Source organism: Scomber japonicus, chromosome 6 (genome assembly GCF_027409825.1).
Source record: "Scomber japonicus isolate fScoJap1 chromosome 6, fScoJap1.pri, whole genome shotgun sequence".
NCBI classification, from domain to species: domain Eukaryota; kingdom Metazoa; phylum Chordata; class Actinopteri; order Scombriformes; family Scombridae; genus Scomber; species Scomber japonicus.
In genome coordinates, this window is record NC_070583.1 from 18,585,278 (window position 1) to 18,599,591 (window position 14,314).

The 14,314-nt window shown below is 39.4% G+C and overlaps 1 protein-coding gene across 1 annotated transcript in view; it reads right to left on the reverse strand.

Moving 5' to 3' along the window:
* The window catches only part of ryr1b (ryanodine receptor 1b (skeletal)), a 76,644-nt gene that overhangs the window by 52,284 nt on the left and 10,046 nt on the right, over positions 1-14,314 (reverse strand). The window contains exons 2-11 of the mRNA XM_053320436.1: positions 6,996-7,115; positions 6,756-6,857; positions 2,634-2,708; positions 2,435-2,513; positions 1,667-1,779; positions 1,465-1,564; positions 1,135-1,231; positions 957-1,031; positions 682-838; positions 272-436 (exon numbers count right to left, since the gene is read on the reverse strand). Of these exons, the coding sequence (XP_053176411.1) occupies positions 272-436; positions 682-838; positions 957-1,031; positions 1,135-1,231; positions 1,465-1,564; positions 1,667-1,779; positions 2,435-2,513; positions 2,634-2,708; positions 6,756-6,857; positions 6,996-7,115 (1,083 nt within the window). The remainder of the gene's footprint in view (positions 1-271; positions 437-681; positions 839-956; positions 1,032-1,134; positions 1,232-1,464; positions 1,565-1,666; positions 1,780-2,434; positions 2,514-2,633; positions 2,709-6,755; positions 6,858-6,995; positions 7,116-14,314) is intronic.

Genomic DNA, 14,314 nt, shown 5'->3' on the forward strand with positions numbered 1-14,314 from the left:
CTTTGCCTTTAGATATTAGGAAAGCAAGATTTAAGAGACTTTACTCAATCTACTGTCATTATTATACATTATTTATTATTATGTATTACTACTTAAATTATTAAAACACACAGAGCTCAAAGACAAATAACTTTTGCATGCAAAATCTTATGGTAACAACATGGTAACATCTGTAGCAATCTTTTTGTTTTCTGGAAGTCTGAGTCTCAGCTATAACTGCTTTTTTAAGACATTATCTATCTTATTTTGATCCCCAATGAAAGATCATTACCTTCCTTTTCATCATTCCCAGACGAGCAGCTTTGGCATCTAGTGCGGCGTATGTGAGCCACAGGCCAGTGGACACATGCTGGACGAAGCACATGGACTCTCCGTACTTTATCTCAGGGATGCCCATCCCCTCAACATCACGCTTATGAGCCACATCCACCTTCTCCTGCTCAGGAGGAACCGGGAGGAAAGAGGAAGTGGTGGGAGAAGATAAGAAAGAGGTGAATGAGAGAAGAAATCAGAGCATAATAGCAGATAGGCAAAAGACAAAAGAAAGAGTCCAGAGCAATTCAAAATGTTCATTTCTGGGGTGACCCGATAGCCTACTGGTCATATCCTGTCTCTAATCCAGTTCCTGTCTTTCTGCACTGTCAAAAAGTCATCTTGAAAGAAAAGTACATTCATTCTGACCTTTGACACGCGGAAGCAGAAAGCAGACAGTTTGGTGTTGGCCCTCTCTGGGTCGACTACCAATAGACCCTTCTCCTCATCCAGACACAGGTACCGGCCTGTGGTGATGTGGCGAATGCGGAAAGACTGCCCCCACTTCATGTGGCTACCACTCCAACTGCAGGAAGAAAGAAAAATATTTTAAAGTCTTTCGATGATGATATTTTCTTGTCATCACACCAGATTTCTACACCTTGAATTTATCACTATTTACTATGACTTAAAAGGACAATCACCTGATTCTCAGAGGCTCCAACCTCCACAGGGATCGAGCCTGACTGCACACAGCACCGCCTTCATAATGAGCCATCCTATACGAGAGTCAGGGCAGACACATCACATATGGTCATATGATATCAGGATAACAGCATATTACGCTGCTCAAAACACAGCTCTGCTTCCTCTTCTTCTTACCTTCGCTTTTCCTCGCCTTCTTCTGGTGTAGAGATGGCCAGACACTCGTCCATATGGCCGTGGAACAGCCTGAGAACGTGACCGCCTGTCAGAAACCCTGAGACGAAGAACACACACTACATGAGGGTGCATGCTGTGTGGACATGTGTGAGTAAATTTCTCTTCATGTATATATTAAGCGAACATTTCTGAGAGCAAATTTTCTCCATGCTCAAAGCTGATCATTTCTAAAATCAAACTAGATTATCTACATATATCAATTTGTACTTGAACATGTGTGTGTATGAACTGGGTGTTTGCTGAATGGTCTCTCTAAAGCAAGTTTTGTACCCTCAGCTAGTTCACATCCTGAACTAATTGGATTCATATTCCACAGGGTCTGCATGAAGGAGGCATCCACCATCAGATCTCCACTGGCGTAGGACAGATGCTGAAGACAAAATACAAGAAAAGGAGTTGGGAAAGGAGGAGTTTAGCACATGAATCCTCCATCATTTAACAGTAAATTAGATGGCGTTTTAAGGGGCCTTACCAGGTATCTCTCAGAGGACACACTGACGAGGATGAGGTCGTCACCCACTCTGACCTTCTCACCTTCTGACCTCTGCTTAGAGGCTGGATGAATGGTCCACCAACATGCCTCACCTGCAAGAAGAAGAAGGAACAACTGCATAAATGTCTTTAAACCATTTGGATGACACAAACTGAGAAGAGGGTTAGGGTTCCATATGCAAACAAATTAAGTACAATTTGTAATTTAGGATGAACTTGTTTACTCAAAGTATCATTAACAAAAACACAAAATCTTTTCACTTACTGCTTCCTCAAAGTAATATATTAACAATTTTAACAATAATTTCTCAGCTAAACTAAAAAGTGACATAAATAAACTGCAATAGAAGATATGCACTGCTAACACCATTAGTGATATGACTTGTGAAGACGACTCAGTGAAACTTGAAAACAATAAACTCACAAACAAATCAAACAATACTACTGAAGAAAACTGAGTTTCAGTAAACAGATAAATGCAGGCCTAGAAAAGAAAAGAGTATGGTTATTTCCAAGTGTGGCTTTACCTATTTAAACTTTGTTTACATTCATCCCTAGCTATGTCCATTAGGTTCTCAACACTAGCATGTAATCTAGATGTTGGCCATGAGGACTGTGCAATATGTCGTATATACGGTATGTATGATTTTATCTTCTGTCTTCTAAATTGCAGGATGGACTACACAACAAAATTCCCTATGGAGAAAGTAAAATATATATTATCTCATCTTACTGTATCTTATCATACCAGTGGAATCTTCTTGTAAGCCCACGTCAAAGGCCAGCTTGTCTGTGAGTGACCGAGATGTCGTCAAACAGCTCAGGTACTAGGGAGAATATTTTTATTCAGGACATGATCACAACTTTGCCAAAATGCAGATAAAGAAACACTTTAAACTACAGGAATTAAACATTTAAGCTGTGTTAAAGCACATATCCAGTCTCACCATGCTTGAGTGGTTGTGTCTCAGAAGGATGGCATGACCGTACAGTAAGGTACGATGGCCTCCACCTTGGGACGACTGGAAGGGAAGAAGATCGAAAAATATTCAACGATTCTGCCTCACACAGCTGACAATAAATTTTAAATATACCTGTATCACACAGGGAGGAAAACAAGGGTATATTTCAGAAGAAGACATTATTAAGAATTCAAATAACTGAGATCTGAGACTGGATCACAACATCTGCTGACACTGTTTTGTTTGTTGAGACGGTGCTTTATAATTGTTTGTTATATGTAGCATTTCTTGCTAAATCTAACATAATGTATATGCTGCATATGATGTGAAAACACAGACTTTCACTTAAATAGCTGTTATAAAATCAATAATGATTTTATAACAGTCCTACAACACTGAACAATGACTTTTTCCCAAAAACACACGACAGTTTGGGGCTGACAGCAAAAAGAACCACATTTAATACAAATAACAAAGTAGTGTAGATTTATAACTCAAACAGACAACATGTGATAAATCATTATCCCATTATAATGATGTGACTGACAAAGTTTGACATAACACAAAAACAAACGTTCAATCCAGTCACCACAAAGGCAAACGTAACATTAAACCATCCTACCTTTTCTCAACATTCAGCAAGGATGCAACAAGAAAACACAATTACTGCAGCAGTGAAAGATAGATAAGCTAAAACAACCATTTATTCCAACCAACAGGAATGTAACACTAAGCCTCTATATACGGTTAAGCACCCATAATCCACTGGGGATGAGTATGGGGTAGTTATGTCAAAGGGGAGCAGTGCACCATTAACCCTGGCCTGCATTAGCACTAAACTCAGTTAGGACAGGTGGGTGTGTGTGTGTGTGTGTGTGTGTTTTCCCAAGTGTGTGTGTGTTTTTGTGTACATTAAGAGGGAGATGGGCCTTTTCAGAGCTCTGGGGGTGTCCCGTTTCCTTTCCCCTGGGCTGCATGCCATGCTATTCTCATCCTCCTGCTCACCATTAGAAGGCCTCGCTTATCCAACATCCTCCAGGATCTTCCTAAACTATAGCTATGATAATGCAACTAATAAAAATGCTGCAAATATACAGCCACACTTTAAGCTATCTCAAGTTATATTAGCCTTTCATATGTCTCTCAAATAAAGCTGAAATATGACACTGGGGTTTCCCATTCGTATTCAATGCAAAATGAGTCTCTATTACTGTCCTTCCCCTGATGATGTTAGCTACAGCTGTTGTCTATGAGTAAGACTCATATGAGGATATTTCTTGGTTTTCACAACAAGGGTGTCCGATTGTATGTGTTAGACTGGTAAAGTTAGCTTAGCATATAGACAAAAATTGCATCACCATGTTTCAGTTATTGAAAAATATGTTGAGAACTGAAAGCTAGTGCAGCAGAAGTTACTGGGAATGTATTGATACTGATCACCAAAGCGCCTTATTGATCTGCCTACTGTAACAAATCCATGTTAAAAGACTAATAATTAACTAATTATACTTCATCAAATTGTTATCAATATTACTGGATGCACACACTTTATCTTACTTTATCTCACTGCAGATAATACAGTTTGGGATTCGCCACATTTCCCCGAACACCTTTTAACCACCCCAGTCTAATATTTGCCATCAACTCCTAATGGAAAGAGCAATAGTTCAACATAATAAGAGCAACAGGGCTTGTTAGAAAAGTGAGAGTTACACTAAAGACACAATAAGTATTTTACCTGCGTTACACTTGGTTAATTTAAAAGTGCTGTTGGTTAACTACAAGTTGATCACTGTCTTAAACCTCTGAATGGATGTATCACTTTATGATTGCTTGATACAAACTTCATAGCCTATAAAATATTGCATGTTGATTCAGAATTAACATCTAAATCTAGGTTTCTAGATGTGATATGATATCATGTTTTGGGTGTTTTCCTCTGGAATAGAAAAGTACAAGAACTAAAACACATAGGGCTGATTTCTTGGACAAAAATTAAGTCTAGTCCAAGATTGGAGTTGTTTTTAAATTGATATTTCCACAGAATCGTGTCTTTAGTTTAGGACTAGTCTTAATCTCTGTCTAAGAAACTGGACAGTAATGTTTTATCTATATTGAACTTTAATACATAGTGTGGATTTTCTTAAAATCATTCAAGTTATATGAATCTGGTCTGTTTTTGTTCTGTATAAAAAAGGGAAACAGAAATTAGCCTGACATGATCGAGGACCAACAAAAAACAATGTGCTTGAACAACATCAAGTGAGGTGAAGCAAGGTGCTGGTGGTGTTTCTGCATGAAAAGCAAATGATTGATGCTTTGTGACACCTTGCTAGATCTGTTAATGTAAAGTAACAGATGCATGTGTAATTAATCGACACACTACACACACTACAGCCTTAACAGCAGCTTTCAAACTGCAGATTCAGATCATTTTAGTCAAATAAATTTAATGTCAAGCTTAAATATCTTAACACTAACTATCAGTTCATAGATCATAAGCAGCTCCACATAAAAGATTAATCTAAGCACAATAGACTTGTTTATCCGCCCCATAAGTAATTGTGGCTAACAATTAGTGACAGGTAGATAGAGCAACCAACACCTCAGGGTGAGAGCTAAAACGGGTATGAATTGAGATGTGAGAATGATACAGCACAATTTAATTTAATTGGACATCCAGTGGGAAACAGGACAGGAACGCGGACAGTTGCCACGTTAGTCGGGACACACGTTACAGGAAAAAAGACATGTTAACAGACATACCCATTTGTCCAAATCGACTGCCTGCTAGGCAGAGAGCAAGAAGGGGAGGGGAGGGGGTGTCAGATAACAAGTTCTAATAAATAATTAATTAAAATTATAATAAAATAAATGCAAAGTCCTTTGATGGAGCTTACATAGACTAGAGGATTATAATGTACAGTATGATGAACTTTAAAGTTAACAGTAATATTTACATGAATATAATTTGTGTGTGTGCCCCACTAAAGAAAAAACAGAAAAACACATGAAAACTACATGGAAACTGAAATAAAATCCAAAAAATTACAATATCTTTTGCGATGTAGTCCGACACTACACTTTTTGATATGACTAATTGATATTTTTGGTACTGTGACCAGTTTCTTAACACCAGTACTGTTCAAACACAGACATACATTTTTAACTACAATCAAACCTAAATCCTAACTGTAATAACTATAATAAAACCCTTATTTATCATTCATAAAGAACAACCTTATATGTAATATAATAAAGAAGGAATAATGAATTACTGCCTTGCAAATATGGGCTTCAAAGAACACTGTGACATTTTTGGAAATAAGCTCAGTTGCTCTCTTGCACACAGGCAGATGAGAAGATCAAAAGCAAACATATCCCTGTGTCCAAAACAGAGAAAGGTCCCAGAACTATCTGTCCTAAACTAGATGCAGAAAAAAATAACAATATGTCTTCAAATAACTGCCAACCTTACAATGAGGACAGTACTTCTGCAATGCAGCTGTGGCTGTCAGTCATAGCGTCAAAGTGAAGGCTAGATGTGTTAAAAGTTATTTCAGTTTATGTTAAATACTACACAAGATACAGAATGTAAAAATGATTTTGGAATTGCTGGAAGGCAAACAGTTTCTCCATGTTTCCAGTTTTTGTGCTAAGCTAGGCTAAACACCTCTGTAACATACTGGACACAGATTGAATTGCTGTTAATTTTCTTATGTAATTCCAAACTTGTGTTGTAGTGTTAATTTCAGTAAAAAAAAAAAAAAAAAGTATTGAGAAATTGTAAATATATGCTAAATCAAATCTGTGTACAAACTGTAAATATTGTACATGTCAAATCCACATGAGCATCTGAAATTCTATACTGCCCTCCCTGTGACGGAGGACAGGAGAAGTAGATTACACTGTACTGTGAGCTGATACATTTCTATACAGTCGAAAGGGCAAGAGGAAAGTGTATATCTTTATTTGCCATTTAAATTCCATATTCCACTGAAGCACTTATGCAGTATTTCACCACTCTCTAAAAAAACAAAAAACTCTGCATCACACATATTGCTTCTCTCTATGACCCATTTCCTAATGTCTGTTTCTAACTCCTACCTCGGTCATCTCCACTGTGTTGGCCAGCATCTCCTGCAGAGCGCGGACCGACAGTGACTGCTCCAGAATAAAGGTGCATATGGCCAAGTCCGGGGGCACATTCTGCAGACACACATATATAGTACAGGAGTAAAGATAGCTAGAGAGAAAGACAACTTTATTAATCACCAGAGGGGAAAAAAATAGCTTCCATGTTGGTTACAGGGATAAGGTTACAGAGGATGATTATCAGAGTCTTACCTGAGCATTGGATGTGGTTTCAAGGAAGCAGAGACGGTTCCCGAAGCCCTCGCAGGATAGACAAAGTTTGATCTGCTCTTTCAGGATGGAGGCAGTGCACTGCAGAACGACCTGGTCATCCTGCACCCAAAACACAAACAAGCAATTAGGGACAAATTTGCAACATGTTATTTTATGCTCCTGCGACTTATTTGTGTTTTCAACCACACACTTCATATTTTTCCTGCTGCTTGTCCCTGCTCTGCCTGCTTTTTTAGTTTGTTAGAGTTTTTCGAACAGTTCTTGAATAAAACTGGCTTGACATGACATTTTGTGCAGGTATTATTGTCTACAACATTGACCTTTTATTGACTACATGTTTCGTAAGGAGTACAAAAGAAGGAAAACTTGCCTACAGCACATTTTTATAAAGGAGCCTATTGTGCAGTACACAATAACTAAAAATGTGGTGTTGATGTGCAACCGGGAGACTATCCAACCTAAAGAATTATAAAAGTGATTTTGTATGTTTTATCCCTCTAAGTGCTATTCTAGATATTTGAATCAAACAGCAGCAGCATTACAGCAATAATAAACCATCAATTTGTGATTAATGTGGAAAAAATGGGCAAAAACACAAATAGCCAATTGACAAGGCATCATAGAGGCATGGTGGACACACACAGCTCAATTTTACAAGCACTGTTCTAACAGACAGTAATTTGTTGGCCCTCGTCAATCCCAGGACCCTCCAGAGACTGGTGTAAATACGGCGATAAACACCCCCTCCCCTGTGAAACCCACACCTGACACTTGGCATTCTCAGCTGTTCCTTCTACTCAGTCATTGTGCAAGTGGATCCATCACTTGTAAGATCACTGGCATCTAGCGGTGAGGGTGCAGATTGCGACCAAATGAATACCACTACCCCTCACCCTCTCCCCTTCAAAGTGTTAAGGAGAACCAATGTTGGCCGCAAAACTCACAATAACATGAAAGGCCCTCTCTAGAGCCAGAGCTACTGTAGCCTCTATGGAAAAGGAGATATAAAAGGCTCATTCTAAGCTGACGAAAATTCAACTATACTAATTTTAATGGAATTACACACTCATTTAAACATACTTATGAAGGTTAGGTGTCTAGATGTCTGTCATGACATCATGTTTTTGGACTGTTTGTGTTCTCTTGGTTCCCAGTGTGTGTTCAGTCATTTGATTTTGCTTATTTATATTTGGGTTTTGATTTTCAGTTTGCTGTGTGTTTTCTTTGTGTGCTCTTCTTCACACCTGCCCTGCATTTTCCTTGTTAGCCCTGCCCGTGCTCCTTGTGTATTCCATATAGCCTATCAGCTCCACCTGCGACACATATTCCCTGTTGTTTGAACAGTTTGGTTTGCATTTAAGTCTTGAGTTTTCTTCTCAGTCTTGTTGGATCCTTTGTCTAGTTTCATCTTTTTTTTGTTTTTGTTTATTTTCGTAGGTTCTGCTCAGTGCTACTTTAGGTTTTTGTACATGTCCATGAAATAAAAACCTTTTTCTGCACCCCTGCTCTCTTACACTTGTGTCCACCTGCTCTGCTTTTTCATGACAGATTTCACTAAATCGTACACGCTGGTCTTTTAAACTGACTAATATTACTCTCTCTCAGTTCTGGACAGATTCCTGACTTCTCTCGCCTTTCGTCTAACAACTAATGAATCATATCTCTAAGTTCTTGACCTCCTCGCAGTCTTTCCCTTATGATTCCGCACAATCGATGTGTCATGGCTTAGTGTTTTGGATAATAGGAAGGCACTTTAAAAGCAAGGCCGAGGGCAGCGCAGGAGTTTGCATGTCTATGTTTATGGCACGTAACAGGAAAATGGAAAGTGATGCATATCAGTGACCTCATAACACATCCTCCTCTCTTATACCCAGAGGCCTCTAGTGTTTCATTGGCTGAAAAGTGTCCCGTCTTCCTTTGGCTTGGCTATCATCTATCTCTCCTCAGCCTAGAAACGTCTCCTCTGTCCTGTCCTCGCGTTCCCTGCTTTGCACTCTGGAAAGTGGAGCAATGTGCCCTCTCTCCCTCACTGCAGACGTGAGCAACACCACTCAATATGCAACTCGAGTGTTATTAAAGCTGTGTGGGCATTACAAACATGACTATTAGCAAAATGAATGACTCTCATGTGAAAAAGTGATATCAAGTTCTTAATAATGTTAAATCTTTGCCAACTCATTCGCACATTAACATTAATACCTATTACTCACCCTCTTCAAAGCTGAGTTTCAGAGTGATTGCTACTCTACATGCACTATAATGACATGGATCTCTGTTTTTCAGGGCTGAATGTAGATTAAAACCAGACTTCACTGCAGAGAAGTCATACGGTCACAGAAAGAGTTGAGCTGAACTGGGCTGAACAAGAGTAACATGAACTGGAAGCGACTGTGTTTTGAGGACAGTGCACACAGACCCAGAGCGCAGTCCCCGTTAAGGTTATAGGACCAAGCTTGTGAGTGTCTAAAAGCAGACTGAAGTAACCAAGTGACTCATTGCTTGGAGACATTTGTGTGTGATCAGATGACAACTGTAGACAATCTATGCCCCCAACGTTATACAGCAGTCCTACCCGTACCAGTCTCACATGGCAGACCTGTTACTATACTTCAATCGATCTACTTCTGCAACATCAAAAAAGGCAGAGAGGACCTACAGGAAGCTCAAGGGATCAGGCACTACACTCAATTTTTTATATCTATAAAGCACTTTGTAAACATGATGTTGAAAATGCTATAAAAAATAAGCACTATATATAATTTGGATTTTGATTAACTGCAGAATATAGAAAATGTACACAGTAAGTAACTATGGAAACTTTAATGGGAAGACATGAATGTAAAGAAATTGGGTATTATAAGTCTCTGTTGGAAAAATACAGCTATTTACTGCACAAGTAAGGGCCCATTTATGCTCAACAGACATACGAATATGTATACGTCCGTTTCAAACGATGTTACCGTCACTGCTCACATACTTCCATGCCTCCTTTACGTTGGCATGGATGTTAACCAATACATCCACCAGGGGGCAGCACAGAGTCAAAAGTTTATGACAACAACAAACTCAAAAACAAACATGTTGACTGTGGAGGAGATATTGATAATGTTCAACAGCAATATGTTTAAAGTTTCTAACCAACTCACAAAACCTCAAAAAGTTCTGCCATTGTTATTTCTTCTTCGTGTCTCACTAGAGCTACGTATCGAGTAGTAACAGCAACAGTTTCCGGTGCAACTGCTCCGTTTGGTCCGTATCCGTAAGCTTTATGAAAAACGTGCAGAAATACAGAATAAATGAACGCAGAGCACGGACAGAGGGCTCCGTCCGTATCCATATCCGTATTTAAAGGTAGAATATGTAGAATGAGCAGAACAACGCCTAATGTTCGAGATCGTAGTCGCAACAACCAAAAAGTAATTCCAGCAGTCGGGTTGCCAGGTCCGGTGCCGGATTTTATTTTAGCTCTAACTCTGTAAATATACCACTTTATCCACATGTCTAACCTTTTTAGGCGAGAAAGTAGCCCTTTATATCCACAATGTGACGCTAATTTGTCCAAATAACATCTGCTTAAAGTTTTGCTCCTGCAAATTCGGAGCCACTCAAGTTAGCCGTAGCGAGTAACGCACTTCCGGTCATTTTCACAAAATAAAACACCCGTTGCCTTTTATTATTAAGAAAACCATAACGATAGAGTTGGTGCTTTTATTTTGAAAACAGGAAGCGAACATACCCTCGCTGTAACTGACTTGAAACCACCGAGGTACATTACATTGTAACGCCAGTGGGAGTAGCAGCCTATGGTAGCAGCAATGTCTCTGCATGTACTGCCTAATCCTGAACACCGATTGGCTGGTGAGTGGTGTCGTCAGAAGCAGGAGAGGCTCACTGTCGTAAACATCTAGTCACGTGTACTCTGAGATGGACGTGCTGGTCAGGAAATGACGTAAACGGACCGTATATGGTTTGTTATTTGTGTTATTACATTATGTGTTGGACTAAATACATGTTGACATATTGAGGAAAGTATTCCGGTTTTATGGAAACGGATTTCATATTTCACAAGAATGGATACTTGGCGAGCTGTACAGAAAGTCCTGAGTCATAAGATGATCGTTGTGGATAAAGAGAAGACTTTGAAGGTATGTAGCATTATAGCTTTTCTCACTTAGCTGAGTGGCTAGCCGAGCTAACCGCTAATACTATTACGGCTGTGAGCAACCATATAAGTCGTGAGTGGTCTTGAATGAATCAGGACAATCTAAGCTTTCCAACAATGTACGGCATGAGTATATATGTTTAAGGGTTGGTGTTTAAAACATTCAGAAGAACGTGTGGCTACCTCCTAACATCCGTCCCGTCCCGTGAACGGAACAGCGTGCGTTAAGAGGTTAATGATCAAATATCAAAATCCGAATAGGGTCAGAAAGTCAACCCACTCTCCACATTTCCATTGCTACCGTTTTGATACTTCATGGTACACAAACAAATAGCATCTCATATGAAAGCTAAGACCCTGGCGAGTTCAACAGTACCACTATTATTGCGCTAAAAACTCAGTGAACCAGCAGCATACAAAGGTAAACAACCACTTATTTACAGCGACTAACAGATATTCTGTCTTACCTTCGAAGTTTTGTGATGAAAAGTTGTACTTGAGAGCAAAAAACATTGGTTTTAGTGAGTCCAACATGGTGGTGTTTGTTTACAACTCCATTTCACCCAGTGCCAGCCTACAGTAGCTGCACCGGAACAACAGACAACCCTGGCAACCCGCAATTCCGGCCGCTAATTGGCTGGTACAATGTACACAGAACGTCATTGTCGAACCCGTCAAAAAATTGTAAAAATATTAATTCAGACTAAATATTTTTTTTTATGGAAAAGCAATACTTTCATTCTGTACCCCTCAAAACGCCCCGTGGCTGTATTATTTTTAAAAAAAATATAGCTTTTAATAAATATTCTACATATTCAACTTTTAACATTGAGCATATATGGGCCTTAAGGAGGGCCCATTTTTTTCATCCTACAAATTGATTTTAAAACAAGATATTTTGAAGACCTGGCCTGGCAAGAATAGATATAGATATGAACCACATTGCAAAACCTTGACAGAAAATGACTTGTTACCTACCAAATTGACTGATGGAGCAGTAAAATATTTACCAGCACTTTGCTAGTATATGGTTGGACCTGTTATTTTACAATGAGAACAATTCACATCTCGAGAGAAAAACATGAGTAAGTGCCATAAAGCTAAGTTCAAGTCCAATATGACGTAGGTGGTAGCAGGCAATGCCATCAGGTGCGGAGGTGTTCATGCAAGTTGTTGTTAGTCATCAATCATGACACCAAGGTTTCAGGCAGACTTTGCGGGCATGAGTTGGGTTTATTCTAAATGGTAAATGGACTGTACTTTTCTACACTTTTGACCACTCAAAGTGCTTTTACACTACAAACCACATTCAACCATTCACACACAACCTGCTCAACAGGAGGAAACTAACATTCACATACACATTCATACACTGTTGGTACAGCCATCGAGGGATGTTAAGTTAAGTATCTTGCCCAAGGACACATCGACAATCCACATGCAGACCGGAGGAGCCGGGATTCGACAACTAAGCACAGCAGCCCCATTCTAGCTGGATATTTATCTGTGGCTGGGATGACTATGAGCTCAGTCCTACAGAGGTTTTTTTAATCCTTGCCAAGATGTCAGCAAAGCATGGATGACGCAACCCATGCCAAGCCTGTGAGGCCCTCCAGTGGGAATGATAGGAAGAGCTGGGTATTGTCAGCCAAGCAATGGTCTGAGAAACTATGGGGGTGGATAATGTTGATGTTATTCCACTCTTATTGTTAAGGTACTCCAACTTGAAATAGTACTCCGTCAAGTGCTTCATTAGCTATAGAGCTGTGTCCTTCCAAGAGTCACACTATTAGAATCATTTCCAATTTGTCCATGTGAAAAGCTGACTTAGAGACCACAAAGTCTTGGGCTTAACTCATCGTTTTATTAATAGAGGAAGGCTTTCAGGATTTGAAGGATACATGTGACGCTTTATTGTAAGCCAACTACAACTCCTGATTATTCGTTAATCTCACATGACCATATACAATGGTGCCAAGACAGGTGAGGGAAAGTCAGGATGTGCCAGTTATCACCTACCTGACCCACTGAACTTACATCTTGCAACGGGTAAGGATTTGTACGTTTAACACATTCAATGCCCCATCAACACGGTGGGTATAAGGTTACAGCCAAACTACATTTGGACTTGGCAGCTGAAGCATCTGCACAATATGGAAGTTCGGGGTCAGAGGGAGACGTAGAGAGACAATTAGATCTAAACTGACAGACAGTTACACAAACACACCAGTGTGCACAAATAGAGGTGTGTAATGCAGCACTGATTTACAACCAGAGGTACAGATAGTGCCTGAAAGCAGACACCTTTGTATATTCTCTGGGGCTGTCTGATGGTGCACTTGCAGACAGAGGGTAGCCAGGGTTCCCCAGACAAACAGGCATGCTGCCCACCCTCCACAGGAAGCAAACAGATGCAAAGTGGTGACATACATCCAGCTCCTCAGATTCTCCCATGCTGTCATAAACATATCGTTAGGATGGGCAAGGAGGTGTTATTCTACATGTGTGAACATAACTCATACAGTTCTTGCTGTGGGCAGTGTTTTTAGATAATTTGATTTATTTTATCATTTTGTGTAAAACATCTGATTATGAAGGATCTTCAAGTTCAGGTGCCTCAGAGCCTTAAATAGACAGTAAGGCTGACAGTGATCAGTTTATCTGGTATTGTGTGGGACATTTTTACACCATGATGGGAAATGAACACCAGCATCCAGCCAAGTGCTGATATATTTTTAACTGAAGTTGGAAGGTCTGTCTTCTCCACTAGCCAATAAATAATCATTTATGGTTCAGTATTTGTTGTGTGTTCAAAGTCAATACACAAAACAGAGAAACTGGGGATTATTATCCATTATCCAAAAGTTCATTTCCTGGCTTAAATGAATCAACTTTGATATATTATTAGCAATTAAAACAGGTTTTGTATAGTGTTTCACTAAGACTTTTAATCTGTGTTTTAATTAATGCGTTTCCACATTTTCAACTCAGTATTGATTTACTGTTTCAGCCTTTCATACCTGACACTAAAATTTTGAGTTGACAAAATTCCACCTATGATCTCCCCTGCAACCAAATCATTCTTATCATATGAACAATAAATTCATTCTCTCATTCATTTCAGGCTGATGTCCTG